At 33.0% G+C, this 22490-nt stretch overlaps 1 protein-coding gene across 6 annotated transcripts; it reads left to right on the top strand.

Annotated features, from left to right (window-relative positions):
* Window positions 1-2565: 2565 nt before the first annotated feature.
* LOC119834973 lies at window positions 2566-21918 on the top strand. Of its 6 annotated transcripts, none has more exons than XM_038359545.1 (13): window positions 2566-2699; window positions 9166-9333; window positions 14254-14350; window positions 15452-15508; window positions 15594-15703; window positions 16084-16314; window positions 16556-16738; window positions 17070-17245; window positions 17541-17744; window positions 18128-18352; window positions 18715-18933; window positions 19153-20349; window positions 21290-21917. In XM_038359545.1, exons 2-13 carry the CDS (start codon window positions 9286-9288, stop codon window positions 21348-21350), a joined length of 2808 nt encoding a protein of 935 aa, XP_038215473.1. In that variant the 5' UTR covers window positions 2566-2699; window positions 9166-9285; the 3' UTR covers window positions 21351-21917. The 6 variants fall into 6 exon arrangements, with proteins under 6 accessions (XP_038215473.1, XP_038215474.1, XP_038215470.1 ...); XM_038359546.1 differs by lacking the exon at window positions 2566-2699 and adding an exon at window positions 2725-2927; XM_038359542.1 differs by lacking the exon at window positions 2566-2699 and adding an exon at window positions 3750-3827 and having other exon boundaries at window positions 16084-16308; window positions 21290-21918.
* The last annotated feature ends 572 nt before the right edge of the window (window positions 21919-22490 follow it).

Below are 22490 nucleotides of genomic sequence, written 5' to 3'. Positions count from 1 at the left end.
TGTAAGATTAGTTCAATATAGATGAAAAATGAATAAATTATCACGAATAAATGCTTAACGGACGGTCTTTTTGATACTGTGAACTCAGGAAAATAATATTTAAACTACACGTCTCGTTTGGCAAGCGGGGCAAGCTTGATTTTTAAATTATTCGTGAATAATATCGATCAACGACACAAATGCACATTTTATAGGTAAATATATTTTAATTTGAATAAATATGTATACATGTAAATGTTGTTTGTCCTTTAGTGACTCCCTTAACTGCTGAATCGAATTCGGTGGTTGTCCTGATAAGGGATCCCCACCGCCCATGAACATTTGCAGAGGTAGTGCCCCTGTAAACGCGCTGCCCGCTTTTAAGAGGTAAGGGATAAGGAAAGGTTTGGCGACTGGAAAGAAGGAATGGCCTGGTAAGAAAAACGTAATAATCCTGAATATATAATACTTAAGTAGGCAATGTGTGGTGGTTATAGGCATTAAGGTGTAACATTAGATTGATCGATTTAATAAGTGGATGGATACTTATTTTGCATTATAGTTTGCAATACTGCTTCATCGCGTGATATGCTGTAATCTAAGAAAACTTAACGACCATTCAGCTACTTTAGTATGGGGTTATTTTTAGTCAGAAACATGCGCCAATAAAACTTTTATTGGACTTTAATATTTTTTATGAACTGGCACAAAGTAGCGCTGCAAAATCATAAGGAAATGGAGTTTTCATAATTAATAAGTAAGTACCTCATTATATATTAAACAATCAGTAAATGAAATTCTGAATAATTCACATTCATCATGCTCCTTTTCAAAGAAAATTTATCCCATTTTTAATATATCACCTTATATCTGAGTCTTTCCATGGGATAAGGTGAAAATAAATACCCACGATAAAAAGTAGACTATGTCATTTTCTAGCCTTATGTATCTCCAGACAACAAAATCACATAATCAAACCGCTCCGTCAGGACTTGAAAGAAGGAGAAATATACTTTTGTATTTACCATGGATAAATGGACCAGCTAGACTGGACCATATAACACAGAAATCCTTTTTTGAGACAGGAGTTCCTGAGACAAGTTTGAACAAATATATTCTTTAGGTAAAAGATGCTTAATTTCTAAATATTTATTTCCATAAATCGAAGTGTCCTCAGTTTTCCGTCCTGAAAAAATAAATATATCCATAAAGTAAAAAATCAGTAGGTGCTAGCTCCAAACATGCCATATTGATTTCTTTTTGTGATGTTTTTGTTTCTTGATATTTGAAGCTTACAGAAAAAGTCGTACAAACTAACTAGGTAAAGTATCCGGGCCTGTACTAAGTATGCTCTAATATTATATGATTAAAAACGAGAAACGAGTTTCCGATCCGACAGTTCAAACATAAGGTAATTCCTTCGTACCATCCAAAACAATATAATCAGGCGAGATAACAAATTACTAATATATTGCTAGTGCTAAGGACTTCCATATAGATAGTTCAAATGCGTAGAGATGTTGGTAACTAGCAAGTCACTTTCTACATTAAATTTTTTCTTTAATCTTACGTTGAAGTTTCTTATCGAGATAAATTACTAATAACATACAAAATGCAAATATACTGACGAGCTTGCTTTTAGCTTATTATTCCATTTATAGCAACCTGTGTTGCTTTTACAGTTAGTTTGCTTTTAACCTATATGCTATATTTCGATGGCGTCGAAATCCTGTAAAACAATTAATGTCACTGGTTGCAAAGCTGTTAATCGGATAACAATAATTTCTAAGTCAAACATTGTAATTTCAATTGTTAATTGTATTAGGTATATAAATTATTATTAAACTTTTGCGTTCAGAATTTATCTATGAAATCCTTCACATTAGTCTAATAAAGATAGTTTATTTTTTAGAAATGGTTTTAGAAATGTTGAACTGGTTAATGATGGTAATTTTAAGGTTTTGGGTGCCGCCATTATGTCAATTGGTCTCAACATTAGTTGTGGGTGTGAGGTTGAGGCCAAATGAAAGCATGGATTAGAATAGTTTTCCATCACTACATCTTGTATATAGCCTAACGCTTAGTACCTGGTTTAAAAGTATGCAAAATATACAATAGCATGTTTTGTAGGCATGTATTTTACATATTTTATATTAGGAAAATAACGAGAAAACACATATCTTGATTTAAAATGTTTCTAGTGACATAGTAAGTAGAATCCTGTAAAAAATCCCATCCGATTAAACGATTCTCCATAAATCGCCATAAAAAGCCAGGGTTTGGAAAACCGTAGTTATAACCGCAGGCACGAAATTAATTAATCTTCAGTCTGATATAAACTAAAGCAATTGCGTTTTACACGACTGTCTTCAATGTTTTGTTTAGTAAATAATAATACATCGTGTCAATCTTGGCAAACGTGAAATGCGATATCGTCGATAATAGGATCCACGACCTATCATAAATTTCATCGCAATCGAGAATCCGGCTGATCAATTCGCGAGCTGGGCGGGCGGGCGAGGGCGCGTGCGCGGGCCGACGACGGCGCGAGGCGCGCGGCGCGCGGCGGCCCCGAGCGGCAGTGCGCGTGACGCCCCCGGGAGCCACGCTGCCGTCATGGCCGCGCCGCGCCGCGACCGCTGACCGCAGCGAACGACCGCGCCCGACGACCGCGCGACGAGACCTCGCCCTACGCACACGCCCCGCTACGCCGCCGCTAGGTAAAGTATCCGGGCCTGTACCCCTAGCGCCGGCGAGCCTAGTCCGTCGCCGGGACGTTCGCGTTCCCCCCTACATGAACATATGTAGGTAACGTTATCGGACAAAACATTTATCGGGGCACGATTCCTGATATCGACTAGTTTCTGGACTCAAAATACTGGTGTTATACGGCCTCTGTGATTATAATCACCGTGTGTTCCACCCTCGACTGCTCTCATGCCTTGTTGGTTAGTTACTATTTATTATATAAACTAGCTTTAAATGGTTTGCAATTTATCGATTACAATTTAAGTTTCACCATAGCGAGCAAAGACTTCACTGAGACCTTGCTTTTTCCTCAAGATTAAGTGAATTCTTGGAGAAACGCTGTAGGTGGGTGTTACATAATGGGCGCTTTGCCAAACCCCGTTCGGCCACTCACAGCCTCGAGAAACTCTTTTACCAAAGGAACGTTTAATTACGTAAATTTTAACGACCGATAGAAAATTACACTCTGATAAAATAAATAAACGAATATAGATATATTGTAAACATATAACTAAAAATTAATTGTGATATACAATATTATTTTTTTTTCACGAAAGTAAATGTTTAAAGACATTTTATTTTCTAGAGAATAATTGCGTGTTTAAGTTTGACCTCTACGATTTGATAACGGGTATTTCACGACACAGATTTATAATAATTGATACAAAAAACTACTTAACTTACCTACTTGTAGTTTTTGTAAAACAAAATTACTTTATTTAGTAAATAGCTACAGGCAATAATACAGGCTATTTGCATTGGAAATAGATCAAAAACTCTCTAGATACCATCAAATTCAAACTCTTTGTTATGTATCATGTTATTTGAAGATCGAAATATGGCTATTAAACTACATTGTACTTTGTATGTATACTATAAATAGCTCAATAAATAAACATTTACATAGATTTTCAAATCAATTAACACACAGAGCGATCAGGCAATGGTCGTTCAGTATTATAGGTGTTAATTGATTAATATCGACTATGCACATCGAATTCAACGAGATGCTTATTTAGAAATGTATCAATCTGTTCATGGGACGAGACGTCTCCTTCGTCAGAAGCTTGTCGCTATGTTCTGGGTCCATCAAGAGTGAGGTAAGTATTTACGGCATAAGGTCAATAACTTTGAATTTTACCTTTATTATTATGACTATAAATTAATCCATATATATTATTATAATCCAGTTATTTGTTAATAATATTTATTCAGATTCATTAACGACTTTTTATTAGGATAAAATATATTTTAATAGAATGAACATTGTCTAGTTTAGGTATAAGCACTTTAAAACATATTGTACTGTAAATTTTACGCAGATGTATTTAACATTTCAAATAATATTTACATAAATAGACGTGTCCCTGTTTAATGTTACGTTTCACAGTTAATTGCACGCCTTAGCGCAGTCTCGCAGTCAACGTCAACAATTTCGTATAACAAATTGTACTGTCTGAATTATATTATTATAGAGGGAAATTGGAAATCTGGTCGGATAATAGAGTCTAGAAAGATATGAAAGTATTTTACAAAGCCTTGGCTTTAGCACGAAGATATCGTAAAATATTATCAAAAGAACATATTTAGAATATGTTACGATTAATATTTTCTATGTGATGTAAATTTATTTCTGTGCGTTTTTATTGTTACATTGTCGCATTTAGCTACTTCATATTAAATTTCAAAATTATTGTTTAAGATATTGACAAATCTGCATTAACGCTTCGTGAATTATAATGAATTTTTCAGATACCAAGATTAAAAAAAGGAAAAGATTAATAATTAAGTACACCTAAATATTAATATCAATACTATCGCTCCTGACTGTGGCTTGACAAGATAAAGTTGTCGTATAGTGCACTCCATACACAGATAGTCAGCATTAATGTGTCTAGATTGCTTTCCACGTTTCCTCACACACGACCTACAGTTTCGTTTCTAATTCAAGCTATGAATATGTAATTAAACATAATTATTCCGTGCACTTCATACTTATTAAGATACGAAGGATAAGCTTATGAGAAATTGTTCACAGAATTCCCTTTGTATTCATTTTATTAATTTAAAGCCCGTATTAATTGACGAATAGTTATTTCACATTCACAGTAAGTTGCCATATTATCGCATGCGGTCTTTGTGTTTGTTTTTAAAGTAAAAAAAACTATTAATCCAGTTCTATGACAGTACGTAAATCAAAAGTAAGATTGAATAATTTATTAGGGTTTAATGATCAATAGGAAATTTTACAATACAATATACTTTATTTAACTCATGTATATGAGGAAGATTAACAAATAAAGAATTTTATTTAGAGAACGGTCGATATTTTGCTTATTAAGTTTAAAGTACATAATATGCTTCAATATGTACAATATTTAAGAGTTATCGAAAAAATCATTAAAATGAGCAACAACAAGGTTGCATACAGTTACGGTAATCGTTGTATGAATATGAAATACTAACGTCTAAACTATGAAGCTTGTTATGGAGCGAGCTAACTAGGTTTAAACATCATTATTATCCATTGAGGCTGGCTCTTGCACGCCGGAGTCCACTTATCTCAATTATCTAAAGGTGGTTAAGCCCCGAAATTCCCCTAAGACTCTAAAATTTACGACATAAGATGAGATTTTAGACGTAGCGTTATCTGTATTATCAGAAGATATTGCGATTCGGTGCGCGTTCGTCGTTTTGTAGCAAAATAGTAATTTGTCAACGATTTCAACCGTTTTTAGACGAGGTCTGTCTATTGTTCGTCTCACAAAATCTAATTTATTTTTACAAATAGTGTTGAAATGAAACAATGCATCTACATAAGTTGAAATTCATCTTCGTGTGTCATCCTGGGATCAATGAGCTCCGTCACTGACGCACATGTCTCAATATGATTCCCTCCGATTAGTTTAATGAGGTTAGTCAAGCATTAATTGTGTTGAATTACTACAATTTAGTGATCATTTTTAAAGGTTGTGTTGTTAGCAGTTGTTATTTTTATTTCTTTCAGATCATGAACTCATAGGAAATGTCATCTATAGATGAATTTGTTCATTCATCAACATGGCTTATTAAGGTATTTTATTATTTTGGTTGAATAATTGCATATTTTTAAGGGAATAACAGTTTATATTAGGTTTTACCATCTAGTCTACTTTCCTAGACATCAGTATTATGTATGGTAACTAATTTATTGGCGAAATCATTTCATTAATTTCCTTATTCAAATTTGAACGTAATGTTTGTCACAATGTCAGGTAAACAAACGTTATACCTCCAGACACTCTATTTGTCATAGTCTTGTCATGTTGTATTGTTTCTCTGAACAAAGCAGTTTTATTTATTACCCGTAATATGTGGCTGTGTGAATTCACAATTCACGAACGGCTATGAAGTGACCTTAGTAGTATCGTATAGTACTTTCATTTCATTTCATTGATGGAAACAAATGCTACAAAAGCTGAATGCGAAAGCGACGAATGATGTTTTCCAAGTATGTGTGCAATGAAGTGAGTGAGTTTGTTTGAAAACATGTTTAAAACCGCTCGTAAACATTGGTTTACAACATAAATAGACTGCAATAAAATCTGGCATTCGATGAGATCCCGGTTGAGCTCTTAATTTTAAAATCTCAACTAGATCAATATATAGTACTATTTTCATATTTGAAAGCTATGCAATCATAAACATTTTTCTGTATAAAAAGGATTGTATTCGACTATTTTATGTGCGCACGTGTTGTTTCTTTCACTTATTCAGTGTTCTCGTCGGCTAATGGTATACATAATTAAACAGCCAATCAATGGGTGTGTTGTTCCACTTTTTCCTAGCTACTAGACTGGTTTTATTATTCATTGAACTATTTTAGTCTTGTATTCTTGAGTCACTATTTTCACTTATAAAATCTGAGATTCTCTGTCTTTCTTTTATTTTTCCATCAATGTTTACACATTTTAGAGAATTTGGAAGTGTATTCTATGAATCTAATACCTACTATCTAATACTTTATGCAATCCCATGTCTAGCATTGTATATAATAATAAAAAAGAATAAGCCTTAGGTATCTCTCGATTAAATATAACACAAGAAACGTAGGGACATCGAATCTACAATTTTTGAATCTATAAACTATTTAGAAAACCAAATCGTTAATTTATATCACATTTGGAATTATTCGTCATCTGTTTGCAGTATCATTAATGCAGTTTTTAAATTCTTAATCGTCGCAATGTTTCATTAAAGATGAGTCATTCGTTCAAAACAAATTACTCATCTTATATGCGAAACTTGCGTAAAACTAAGTAGTGAGTAACGAAAATGACAAATGTCATGTGCAGTTAAAAATAATATTGGGAAAGTATGCTGTGTTAAATTATGTACCTAATATGAAATTATTAATATTATATATATTTACTTCTCCCTTTTTAAACGAAATAACACTTGAACTAAGTTTAGTCCAACACGATACTATACAGAAAATTCAGTAGTTTTTAGACAAGATACAAGTATCAAATAGCCACCCATCTCATACATTTTAATGTCAAGCACATCTATCATTCTGGCGAACTACATCAAGTGGCGTTGTGCTTGACGTGTGCTAATAGATTTACATTGTAGCTACTAAAAAAATTGTACAAAAATATGTTTTTGTGTATCTACTGTTATCGTCAGTATTTAGCTATTTAACTTGACATTTTATTACAAAGAACGTATACAACCTTCAAAAAATTGGTATACAGGTTCTATGAAATAAAATGTATGTGATATGTGTATATCTAAAAAGTTTTGCGTTCTAAATATATTTCACATGTCGTAATTAACACATGATTACTGTGTCCTATTTCGAGTAAATGCAATATCATTCATGAGAAATTTTTAAACAAGAGAAATTATTATTTTTAAATAATGTAAATTATTCTCAATGCCATAAAACCAAAACTTAAACAACGTAAAAATTTGTTTTAAAACAATAAATATTTAAGACACATAGTTCAGTAAATTTTCACCTAATGATAAGATATTCCTCGTTTTAAAACTACACTAGCTGTGACCCGCGGTTGAAACCGCGTAAGTCCGTATCCCGTAGGAATATCGGTATAAAAAGTGCCTATGTGTTATTTCAGTTGTCCAGCTATCTACGAAGCAAATTTCATTGCAATCGGTTCAGTAGTTTTTGCGTGAAAGACGTAAAACACGAATTTGACATTTTCTAAAAAAGATTCCTAGCTAGATCGATTTATCGCCCCCGAAACCCCCTATATATATATATATATATATATCATGAAAATCGTTGGAGCCGATTCCGAGATTCCAATTATATATATATATATACAAGAATTGCTCGTTTAAAGATATAACATACTTCCCTAGATACTTTCCCATTGCGTAAAATGCCACCGCACATGTACTTATAGGAATGGCTATTTGATGGCTTTAGTAGCCAATATTGGACGCTCATGATAGCTCGTGCAGCCTTGATATAAAAGGAAATGCAGTCACCGAGGCCGAGGTCGAAATCGGCTATGGAGACATCACCTATCACAAAATTTTCCTTAAGCCAAAGTTATATAGTATGCAAGTAAAACATTAAAAAGTTATATAATTTGAATACATTCATACAAATCGTCTCGCGAAACAATAAAAGATTGTAAAGAATTTAGTTATATATAATTTATGATATTTAAGAGCCCACAGAAATAAACATATACAAACCTACGTCTTGATCATAAATACGGCAGTATATCAGTTTAAAATAGAATTTGGAAGTGGCTGCAATTTATATTTCAATTCATTGTAAACAAGGATATAATAATAAATACCTCAGATAATACAATACTATTTATATGAAGTATACGAATTATATTATGATGCCATCGTTTATTTATACCAAATTTAATGCATATTAAATGGACTGCCTTATATATGGGTTATATACTAGGTTATAGTATTACATTATTATCTTTTCTATTATTAAAGACGAATATAGCACCAAAACATAAAAACAAAAAACTATTTGAGTTACTTCTACTTCTGCTTAAATATCAAAAATATATATATCATAGTAACATAATGCACATACTTAACACATTTTTGTTTTTTATTTTATTAAAGAGTCCAAAAAACCAAACTTATTGATAACGCTATCAAAAGACCGCTTATACGGAATCCTCGGCATTCGAGTCTAATTCGCAATTGGCCGGATTTATAACTATTAATTCATTTAATGTTCAGCTATCATTCATAAATATTGCATAATTAACAATTGCATAATTGCAGTAAATAAAAATATAAACAGTTAAACAGTCGTACGACGGTAAGCAATAAGCATCTATACCATAATTGCTTACCTAATACATAGTTATAGCTCTGAGGTGACCGTCTCCGTAGTGCCCCCTCTATAAAAAAGTCGAGTGTTATAGTGTATGGTGGTGGCGGTGACAGGTGTCGGGGGCGCAGCGCGGGCGCGAGCGGCATGCGGCCCATGCAGACGCCCATGGAGGTCGGCTAGCGGCGCGCGCGCAGCCCCCGCGCCCGCTCTCCTCGCCCCGCACCAACGACGCCATGGAACTCGCGGACGTGCCGAGGCACAGACCCCTCGCCTTCGATAAGGTCAGTACAGATTATCACACTGGTACAGATTATTAAATTATGACAATGTTTACTAATAATTGTGTGACTCATGGAATAATGAAGGTTGCGAATTGCACACGCGTATACCCTCATTTTGTGAGATTCATCAATGTTTTGTTACCTATGCAAATCCCTGTTATGCATGTATGTATCTTATTAGACTAATTAATTATAAACAAGTGGTTGCTCGCAGAATTAATTTAGGTAAAATACTCAATTATTTTAGCTATATTTAAATCTTTTATTAACGAAATTGAATTAATACCATAGTGTAATCACAAAAATAAATATGTACCTGCAATTGAAATTAGGTATATTTATATTTTTTTTGTCTAAATTTTCTGACAAAATAATAAAAAACTAAAATTACAAAAGTATGCACGTACGTCATAAAACAATTCCAGACGAATCTTGTCTAAGCAATTGGTCATGACAAATTTTTGATATGTATTACTAAGAGTAAGAAGGTGTATTCATCAAAATAATTGTAATTCATCTAATAAATTTAAACTGACATTATAAAGAGGAAACATTTTTGTTTCAGTATGTATGATGGTAATGTTTCTCACAAAATATTACTGTACTGATTTCAAAAATTATTAGAATTTGAATATTTTCTTAGGGACATAGGCATTATTATTTAAAAAAAAGCGTGTAAAAAAAAGAAATAGGAATCCTTAATAAACATTGCTTTTTTTACCCTAGACCCAAAATGTGTTATTTAAATAAACGCCAAGTTCACTTGGATAAATGGATGTATGTTTGTTACTCTGTCAGGTGGTAACAATGAACGTATTTTGATGATACCTGGCAATGACTTATGTAGAAGAAATGCTTGTACCCAGATATTCAGACAGCTATAATAAAGCACAATATATAATAAAAGTTATCTCGTGCCATAGTTAATTTCAATATTCTACCGGTTCTATGATTTCTATAATAATTAATATACACTATTTCGCTATTCTATACTTTAAAACGTCTTACTGCATCGCTAGAAACGTAAGCTAATTAATTCAAGAAACGAGTTAATTGATGACGAATAACATCACGTCATGTGCTGCAACTTCCACTGCACAAAATAATTGTGTTTTATAAAATGTGAATGCAACTTAAAACGACGCTATGATCCGACGTACGTTTCCACGAATTTTACACCGACCGTGTAAATTCTAGCGTGTTTCGTGACTGAATAACATTGAGATGTTATTTAAAAAATAAAATTGTGAGGTTAACGACCCGACTCTTTTGGAGATTTAATTTAAATTTAAATTTTTTGTATCGCGTCGTTTTCGTTCAATGCTAATTGGATATTATAGTATTGTATGCATAATAGATCAACAAGCATCTAATCCATATAGCCCTCAACACGCGATCTGAATACCGATAAGTAAGAAGTAGGTACTGCAGATCATCTCAAGGAGAACATATCAATAAGACGCGTATATATAAGAATAAATTGGTTCGTTGTATAATATATAAAAAGAATATATTTGTAGCAAAACAAAATATGGCACTTAAAATATATCAGGCACTTTCTCTTCACAGGATTTGCCAAGAGTATTAAAATTATTACTATTTGTCACAAAATACACATTAGCTCAATATATAATGTGCTTATAATATCGCTTCTATTAAATTTCTATTAATTACTAACTGCTCGCCCCGGCTCCGCCCGCTTGGACATAGTTGTGAGATGTTGATGACTCCAGACTAATAAAAACCAGCTGTTATAAATGGTGTATCTAACAACTAACTAACTTTAAGAGACATTTTAACATAATAGTAACCTAATACCATGTTTAAGTAAATGGCACAGTTAACTAAATAGTTGGTAATAGGTACAAAACATAAAATATATTATTACTTTGAGCATGAACATTGACGTTTACTAAGTCTTTATAATTAGACACACCTATGCATACAAATTGGCCTTGGATATAAGCAAAAAACTATGTACTGTTTAAAATGCCTAAGTGAACCACAGCACACATGGTACATTAAGTCCAGCTTAGCCCAATTTGATCGTTATCTCGCACGCTTCACCTTGCTTCGAATATTTGATGTACCTACGTAAAACTAAGATAAGTACGTAATGCACGTTCGAATTAATTATCGTACTAGATAATCCCATGGTATTAACAAAAAAGATCCTGTGTGGAACAGATTATGCAATATAAAATAATAGATACTTTAAATGCGTACAGAGTTTACCATTTTGCAATCCGCATTTCACAGATTTGATTAAAATTATAGAACATTATGCCGTGGAATAACGTGCAGCCCTGCAGGTTAGGTATAAAATAATCTTTTATAATCTTGTAATATTTTCAAGATGTCTTCATAGCAATGAAAGCATTTTCGTAATTATTATGTTTGATGTTTTTGATTTGCTCAGCGCTGGCATACTCTATTGTCCTATTGTACCCCATTCGCATTGTAATTTGTAAGGCTTCGGGATAGCGTACAACAATACAAAATGAGGGTTGAACAATAACCGGCACACATAATACCGCGGAAACACGGATTACGCTTGTAGCAATGATTGCTGGTGATACTTTTTATATCGTCTTCCTTTTGAATTCGATTAAATAAAAAAGAACACCCGTTTATAAAAAATGGATATCTATAAGAACGCGTGGCGACGTTCATGCTTTCCACGCATTTTTTTTAGAATGCAATTACTTGGAAATTAGTTGTCAAACGTAAGAAATCGTAACGTAATTAATTAAGAATTTTTAACCTTAATTGAACTGCTTTTTTATATCTAAAGAGAGAACTTAAAATCAAACAAACGTTTCTCATTCATTTAAAAAAGCGCCAGCAAATTTCCCGTTCGATAGAGTATTCTTACAACGTTGCCTGGCAGAAGCGTCACCGTAGGCTGTAAGACCGCCTTTTGTAATAATTTGTTTTTGTGTTTCATGGTTTCACTGTGATTATAAAGAATTTAAATAAAAAGATAGTATTTATTTTGTCTGAAGCACGAACGAAAATAGGTAAAATAGGTATAATATAATATCTAGTAGAATCTATCAATCGTCCGATAAGATCCAAAGCAGTAAGAACAAATTTCGAAAGAAATGTCGAAGAAATTTGAATGCCTACGAAGTGATTTAATTGGATATAATCAAATGATCAAATATAAAACATGTATGCCTAAAAGTGAACTAAATACTTATTATTACTATGGTAATGTTAAACATATCCAATTTAGCCAAAATACTTGGGAAACAAAGCAAAGCACGTCAAAATATAATTTCCTTTAAGCGGATTGTCGCAGCGATTTGTGACATATAGCGTGCTACAATTTTTGTAATTTATTTTTGATTATATTGCAGCTAATATCAAATACAAGGTCTCGAGCAGGGTATGAAGCATTATTTGCAATAGATATAAATTGTCCGTGGAGTAAAGATTCGCGGCAGCCGGGATGCGGGACCAGTATTGATCGTCCTGTGACGTCACCTTCTTGGCCTTCGCGCCCCGACTCATATCACCGTATACGCTTTAAACATTTCCTAAATACTCATATTACATCTTATTAATAATACCTATTTGTAAACAAAGCATTAAATGTAATCGATTGGATTGTGTCGGTCGCTATCAACATCTTATTTTAAAAATAAATAATCATCCAAATAAAAGAAGAATATATATGCCTCACTTGAATTTAATTTTTGTGTTGCCAGCAATAATTACGAGAAATAGCGAAGTTTTTTTCAAACTCATTATTTAATTTCATATGGTTATTTATTAAAATGATGTATCGCTACAGCTATGGAAATTATAAACTCGCACCAACACAAATTGTTTCTCAGCTTACTGAAAGACGGAAATTGTGAAATATCCTTACTTCCGCTACAGTTGACGTCAAAACTAGTGGAATTTGTATTTGCACTCTAGTTTATAGGTCACAATTGAACGGTATACAATGAGAGAATTTCCAACTATAAGAATTTTAAAATATCATGTCAGGCTTTGCTGAAAGCTTTATGATAAGGGCCCTCATCCCTTACAGTGGCTTGGTCTTTGTCCTCGGCGAGAAGAAGATGCTTGGAGATAAGCTGTATAAGCATCAATTGCCCTTCAAAATTGTATGAAGAAGCGTGTTAACAAATTTCAAGATTTTTAGATATTTAACAAGTATTGTTATATTTAAAACAAGATTTAAAAAGGAGCACGTTGGTTTTTGTATTATTTATTAGGGTCACTTATTTGTAATATGACTCTAAAACTAACAGTAAAGTAAATAAAATTAAAAATTACAAACTTTTTAGTTAAACAATTAAATTTACTAGACGTACGTGTGAAATAATAACTTCTAATAATAAAAAATCAGTTTCACTTTAGTAAAAAAAATTAGAAAAAAAACGAAAATTAAAAAGAAGCTAGTTATTCGCGCGACAAATAATTGAGCTGAAATTGGACGGCAATTCATCACAGTCATGTGATGTAGTCACGGCACTGATTTTCAGTAATGCACACGCTCATATAAGTATTAAGTTGATATTATTGTACCAATACTTACGTTTAATAATAATATTATGAACGATTACTTTGTTTTCCGCTATTTATTTGTAGGTACGTAGTTATTATTGATGCTCCAAAACTTATTGTAGCATCATAAATTGATTTTCAAAATGAAATTGCAACATAGAGATCACAACAGCACATGAAAGGGGAATAAAAATAGTATTAAGGTTATCATTTAGTATTGCAATATATTTATATTTATATTTATATTTAGTATTCATTGCCTAACCGAATGCAGAAACCACGAAAAAATTCGTACATAGCTAAACTTATGTTTAATTAGTAAGATAATATATTAAATGTTTATTGTGATTTGTAGTTGATGTGTATATGTGTAACTAAACAATTTATTTAACATTTCAGATGGAATGTTTGGTTAAGGAAATGCAAGATCCAGTTACAGGTGTACCAATACGTAGTCAAAAACTATTTCTCACCTTTATTCCATCTGCTTTTATGGGTAAGATATTCGTAATATTACATTATAGAACCTTGTGAACCTTCTCGTTTAGATAAGAATTCAATATGAACATTGTATCAAAAGGTATAGTAGTAAGTAGACTCGACTCGGCACTCGCGACTGTCTAAATGTAAAATCAATACTTTGAACTTATTTATGAGCCTCGGTCATTCACCATTCCTTTTCCTTGACTAGGTTGGGTTTAAAGTGGTTTTGTTTTTGTATTTAGGCCTTTTATTTCAGCATATTTTAAATCCTTTTTGATTTTAGAAAGGTTATCATTTTAATTCTTAACATAATCATTTTTCAAAAATATTAACAATTACTTTTAAAAATATGCTAGTAATATTTATATAATATAGAAGAATACCAACAGTTTTACACCTTTTTAACAATGTGAGCACAACTTCGAATAATATCTAGGGACTAGGTGCCAGGTGACAAAATTTATAGACGTATATTTCATAGATTTGTATTAAAGTAAAGATTTTGTCTTTTGATATATATATTAATATATCATGTAATATACGTCTATATTACATGATATATTAATATATATATCAAAAGACAAAATCTTTACTTGCAACTCTAGATTCTAAACGTCTTTCAAAAATTTTAAGATGTATTATTCCCATTTCCATACATGGAGTCCTACCTGTGGCTTTCTTCAGTAAAATTATAGGAATTCAAATGAAGTGAGAAGCAAAGTTAAGCTATATAGATTACTAGCGGTCCGCACCGGCTTCGCCCGTAGTACATATATAGCCTATAACCTATAGCCTTCCTCAATAAATGGGCTATCTAATAATTTTTCAAATCAGACCAGTAGATCCTGAGATCAGTGCGTTCAAACAAACAAACAAACTCTTCAGCTTTATAATATTAATATAGAGATCATAGTAAACAATAAAAAAATAAATAATAATTATCAATATTATTAGAATCCATGCCATAATTTCTTTGTGGTTGTGCTAAATGACATATCTTTGATAAAATATATAGAAACGTATCATATCTGTATCAACTATCTATAAAAATTGGAAAATCCAAAACTTAAATAATGTCGGTTAGGTTATTATTATTATATTTATTTTGTTTCAGGATGTGATCTTGTCGAATGGCTAATGGAAAGGTTTCACTATGAAGATGGCACAAATGGTGAGATTCTTTAGAATTTTGCTTAGAACGTAAAACCTTTTAAATTTGTTCACCACATAAAATTGTCTCTTTTTAAAAATTTCAGTCGAAGCTGTAAATTTAGGCAATCTTCTATGTCAATACGGTTACTTCTTTCCTGTCAACGATCTGAAAAATCTAGTTTTTAAAGATGATTCTTCTCTATATCGATTTCAAGTAAGTATTGACCTTTACATTTTTCTTTTTATATAAATAAACACTCTTTCACAACACATTCATTTTTGATCTGGACTTTATCTATTTACCACGTCCTTTTATTTAGATATAGATTTTATTTTGTTAAGCATGACCGTTCTTCTGTTCTTCCATCTTCCCTCTTTTTCTTCTTAGAAATATGAACTATAACTTAATTCTAATGTAAATTGAATACAGCCAGACTGGTTTATTTGTCCATTCGTATTTAAATGTAAAAACCTGTTCCCATTATTGCCAGCTAATTATAAAAAAGAAAAGATAGCAGTATTCAAAAACAAATCTCTCAAACTCTATGAAACTGTGTAATGTAACATAATTAAAAAGACAGTATTCCCCGATAGAGCCCTTACTACTGGCCTTGGCAAGCGCCAAGAGTGGCTGGGAGCGGGTCGAGTGCGCCCACACTCGGCCCGGACAACATCGAGTACGCTATATACTTAGTGAAGCGCACCCTCCGCAACAAACAGCGGCACGGCCTAGAGGACTACGAGCAGGAAGCACTCGCTAACCTCAAGAAGAACCTCGCAGCTAAGTGGGACTTTATCACCATGCAGGCTGAAGAACAGGTTCGGGTAATTCGAATTTTTGAATGTTTTTTACATTAGTTTTTTATACAATCATTGGAAGAATGAAAAGGCTTTTTTACAAATTACTTGCAGGAAGAATTCATGTAAAGAAAAGCATACTTGCAAACACGTGCATAAAATATGAAATATTATTATGTAATTTCAAAAACTACTTGAATTTATTTCGATTATAAATTTGTGTTGGATAATGTGTAAAAATATTATTGACTATGCATTTTTATTCCAGGTCCGTCTAGCCAAAGAGCGGAAAAAGGGTGACAAAATAATTAGCGATAGCCAAGAGCGTGCCTACTGGCGCGTTGCAAGGCCGCCCCCCGGCGTGCCGAGCGCATTGGAACCTTGCCCAGTGCCAGTGCGCTCACGGCAACCTAAGGCTAAGAAACGGACAATACCACAATTACAACGAGAAGTATGTTTCCTTTATAGCAATAATTATTATTCACACGAATCTTCTACAATCCAGTCATCTAATGAAAACTAGAAAAACGCGTATGGCCATATAAATATAATGTTTTGAGTGCGCCAACTCGACATGATTCATCGAGGGTTAATATGTAACCCCATTAAGAGTATTTCGGAAACTAATTAATTCCAATTTGCTTTAAATAAAAACACTGTGTTTGTTTGATTTTATATTAAACAAAGTAAAAAGCAATTAACATCATTGATCCTCCACAATTTGACGGTTGGCTGATCCATAAATAACATATATTTTCAATAGGCTCTTTGTTTTTTCCCAGATTGAACACCTCAAAGCAAGCCTGGATCGCACAAGAGTGAAAACTTCGGTAGCTTTGGAAGCGCTCATGGCGTATTCAGAAACTTATGCACCTTACGATCCTTGGCTTACGCAACCACAACCTTCCAATCCTTGGATAAGCGACGACACTCTCTTTTGGCAGATAAATAGTCCAATGTAAGAAAAAAAAAATGATTTAACTTTTTAATATTATTTTGACTGGAACAAAATATTGTATGTAAATAGTTTTTTATGCGTGCTGTTTATAAGTTTAACTACTATATTGTTGTACGATTTAATTTCAATTATTCCAAAACACGAATGAAACTCGCAAAATCATCAATATTATAACAATAAAAATATGTAGAGGGAGCTGAGTGGCTAATATAGAATCATTTAATTCGGAATGGAGATTTATCATTTCATCAGTTATCAGTTTTTTTTCTATCAATTTTTTTATTATTAATTTCAGAGTGGAAATACCTAGTGAGAAACGGGTGCAGCGATGGGCACTGTCGATAGAAGAACTTGTATCAGATCCTACAGGTCTGCAAGAATTCACAAGTTTTCTTAGAAAGGAGTACTCCCATGAAAATATACGATTTTGGCTTGCTGTTATGGATTTACGAAGGAGCAGTACTAAGCAAATACCTAAGAAACTTGATGAAATCTTCGAGTAAGTTAACAAATAGGATAAAATGAAATGTGTTATATTTAATGTCCTTAATCATAAAATAAACTCAAACTCAAACATTTATTCATTCCACTAGACTTCTTATAGAAGCACATTTGAATCGTCATATTACACAGTTATAACATTTACCACCGGTTCGGATGGCAGTTTCTACAGAGAAGAGACGGCAAGAAACTCTGTAGTTGCTCTTTTAAAATAATATAAATTTTACGTTTTAATTCTAGAAACATAATATAAAATATAATAATATAATTTCAACACCACCTACTTATTAGATTGTCGAGTCCATTCGTACGTTATATCGTATGCATTTGGCGGTTTATTAAAAACAACAAGCGAACTGTACAAAACTATGACATTTCCAGAGAATTCCTTACGCCCGGAGCGCCGTGCGAGATTAATATCGACGGTGCGACCGCTGAACGCGTGGCAGAAGCACGTCGAAGCGGATCCCGGTATGCGCTTGACCACGCCGCAGACCACGTGTATGGACTTCTGCTGAAAAAGGACTGCTATCCCCGCTTTATACGCTCGGATCACTTTCAACGTCTCCTTACCGAGGGGAGAAATGTTTATCAGAAGAAGGCTAAGTACGTTAGATTTGAATGAGATTTAAATACTCATGTTGGCATCTAAAAATCTCATAATAACCGATTTTATTATGTGTATTTTTTTTAATGCAATCAACAGATTGTTAGCAAATATAGAATTCTTAAATGGTAATGTAGTTGCGTATAAGTAATGTCAATTGTCTATATCTGCGTGTGGCTTTTAGTACCGGAAGTGCCGAGTTGTATAAATAGGTACATGTATAATTCTAGCTTTTGTAGACCCCTTAATTCGCTTAATTGTAACCTTTTTTAAAATACAATAATCTCAGCCATCGCGTACCTCGAGTACTCATCCAAATAGAGTATGAATTAATTGTAATATCAAAATACTTTACATACAGATTCTTCAATTTTGGTGGACAAGTGAAGAAGAAGCCTAGCTCCACCAGTGGTAGTGGTGGAAGTGGGAGCGGTACAGGTCTATCCAGAAGACGTGGATCTGACCGCTCGCTGTCAGGTTCAGCGCATGAGTTGGCAGTGTGCGCTGTGCAGCCACCGCGGCCGCCTGAACCACCGCCACATAGCCACTCTCAGTCTAACCTTTGTGATATTCCCTTCAGGTAACTTTTTTTTAAAAATTATCTTGAATTTTTAAACATATCGGCTAAGGTCTCACTGCGATTCTGCATGAATGTGATTTTTTTTTATTAAAAATTTTTTAATCATAAATGAAGCTGAATAGTTAAAAAAGTGCTATTATAATAATTAAAGAGTAAGGCCAAATTATAGTTACATACAGTACGTATTAAAATTCTACAAATTTTATTTACAAATTACAGAGACCCTTTGGATGATGACACATCTGAAGTGTTACCCTGGGAAACTTCAACACGGGAAGGACCTTACGGTGGAGTTAGACGGCGACAAGATTCAACGGCTGATTCAGGCAGTTCATCGTCAGATGTTAGTGCAGCTGTAGGAAGTGGAGAAAGAATGAGACGGCTTCCTCAGCAAAGTACATTAGATGGTGGACTCCGAGGGGCACCGCCACCGTTACGAAGACTTTCTGCTGTAGAACCAAGGCATTTGGCACCGCTTGCGTCACCTCCACATTCTCCTCGACAAAAGCGTATAACTGCTATACAGCCATCAGTTTCTCATACACAAACTTCAGCGCACCATCCTACCCCAACTATCAGTGTAAGTTCTGCTCCTGATGAAGAATCAGGTGACTCTCCTCCGAGAACAATCTCTCCTGATGAGCGCCGCTCTCTTATACACTCTGAAGAACCATCATCAGTGTTTGCTTCAACAGATGTAACTCCAACTGAACCTGGCCATGTATTTGTAGAACGCGCTATCGTTGAAGTCGGTGGAGATTCTATTGAAGTAAGAACTGAGAATGTAAAAGACGTAATTCCAGATAATCTTGAAAATGATGATACTGCAGATGTCACTTGTCAAGAATTATCGAAAACGATTACAGATACAAATGCTAATTCAAAATCTTTTAGTGATAACGTTACCTCAACCCCCCCATTCTCTCGAGAGACATCTTTGGTGAAAGAAACGAATCCGGCCTCGCAATTAGAAAATGTAAAAAGAACATCTTCTGAATTATCAGATATTCCAGGAGATACAATAAGGAGTACTGTCAACAGACACGATGCTACTCCAGCTCAAAACGTTATAACGCGTGTTATTGTAAGTCAGAAGAGTACGGAAGTTATGTCGCCACCTCTTAGCATAATTTCAGATAAAGAAAGTGTGCGATCGACCTCGGAAGTGCTTCGATTTCCAATAGCACCTCTAGCTACTTGTGAAGACATAGGAGTGGAAGATGATAGTGTAGATAAAGTGCCTTTGGTACAGAGAGTCGCTGGGGATTCCAATACGGTGTCTGAAAATGTGAAAACAGTTGCTCATGTGGACGAACTATCTTCCGTGTCTGAAACTGATAATATTGTTAAGCGTGATAGCAAAAGCACAATCAGTGAACGTAAACAGAGGAATGACATTTGTCCTTGGGAAGACGAGTAAGTAATTAAGAATTTTTACTGCGTACGACGTAAGTGTAGCACAAGTCACAGTAGATAGTTCTGTGTATGTTGTATATTTGTAATAGATAAAAAATAGATTTATCGTTTCTTAGTACTTAGTGGTTTTGTTTTTGTATTTTTTTTTTCTTTGTAAATACGCAAATTGTTACATTTTACTTCATGATTTTTATTTATACGCAAAACATTGATTAATTCTAAATGGATTTATTATTATTTTTTTTTGTCTATATATATTTGAACTTCATTTTTCTATATAATATAAGTTAATTTATATTTTGCTCACTTGGTATTTATTTTTAAGTGTTTCAATTTCGTTGTGTTTTATGTTCGAATATTTTATGATTTTTATAAACATTACTTTCTGTTGACCATCTATTTAAAAAATAAATATGTGAATAAAATGTGTGTAATTTGAATTTGATTTTTCTTACATCAGTTAAAGCATAAACTATACAAAACAAAAAAATATTAATCTATGTAGTTGGTAAATTTACACGCACCAGTTCACTTTTACAATAGGCACATTTTTAACACATGACTATAGATGTAAATAAAAAAAAATCCCTAAACAAGCAAAACTTATTGTGCAATTACCTATCCCACCACCTTGGAGTTTTTCCTTGCATCCCATTGTCTGGATGACGAATTCCAACAAACAAAGTTAATGTAGAAGTAGTTATTTGATAAATAATAATTTAAATGGCTTCAACCTAAAATTTCCTACCACCGCACTGCCCTCCTATCCGCAACGATTTATAATAAAACTGTTTGATATATTACACTAAGAATACTAAATAGCTGCCTACCTACACATAAATTTATATGGTTTTCTATTATTTATAAGAAACGAAGTCGCAGTCAGAAATACCTTCAAAGGAGGCAACGACAATTGATAACAGTGTTCTTTTCTTTACAGGAATTCCTGTGAGAGTGACGCTCCATTTGTTAAAACTTATGCAACTCTTGGTTATTTATAATTTATGTAGGTGAAATGAATAACAATAATTTATGATGTCAGGGTTATAGTAAACATAAAATTTAATTTCTAGAACCGATTTCTATTTTCGCCGTGTAGGATTATTAATGAATATCTGAAACAAAAATCGTTTCTCATAAATCGTATGTTATGAATCTTTTAAATTGTGTGCTTAGAATCCTTTCTACTATAATTTCTTAGAAGACAAACCTTTGAATGTGTATATGACTTAAAATGAGCATCATTTTTTACATTTCCTCATTTACGTTCAGCATTAAAATATTTATAAATATTATTATATTAGATGAATTGCCTACTTTTAAACGTAGAACCTATTTTTATAATTTGCTGTAACTATCTATAAATAAATTGTAAATATTGTTTGTTAGCTTTCATTGATTTGAACTAAAATATCATACTATACACTTACACGACGCACGTGTGTGTACTCGTAGTCCTAAAAGAGAGGTAACTGTGTGAATAAAACCTTTCTTAATTGTAACAATTTTAAATAAACGAGTCTCAATGTATCGTGCATAGTCCAAAGAAAGTGTTCGAATTTTGAAATGAGTGGTCTAAGCATCAAGCATCTCGAGTCTAGGCCACCTAAAATTTGCGTAATGCATAAAGCTTCCTTAATGCAAACCTTGTTATATTTTTCATCTTCTCTTCACTATTGATAAGGAGTAGACGGTATTCTGTCTTTAATAAGATTTCTTGTAAAATACTGCATATGTATAAAGTAAATAAAATAAAGGAGTCAATGGACTAGGAACACGGGAATATCGATTGAAAGTTCTTCAAATTATCTTTAGTACTGGCGTATGTTATTGCAATAGTGCTTTTGTATTACGTTGTAATAAAACCCTGTAATTCATATTCATACAATATATGTTCAATATCAAATTTGATAACATTATTATTTTTTTAATTTCAATTCACTATATTTAAGAAAAAAACATCGTACAAAATAAACCTTGATTAATATAGTGCACTTAATAAAAACAAGTATACAGCGGCATTATGTTTTTAAGATCGTAAATAAAATATAGAAAAATGTAATAAAATATGGAAATAGTTTAATTTAGTCACATAAATAATAGTGTTTGCGGAGTGACATAATTCTTTTTATACTCAATAA

This window comes from Zerene cesonia, chromosome 20 (assembly GCF_012273895.1).
Source record: "Zerene cesonia ecotype Mississippi chromosome 20, Zerene_cesonia_1.1, whole genome shotgun sequence".
Lineage (NCBI taxonomy): Eukaryota > Metazoa > Arthropoda > Insecta > Lepidoptera > Pieridae > Zerene > Zerene cesonia.
This window is presented reverse-complemented; position numbering and strand designations above follow the sequence as displayed.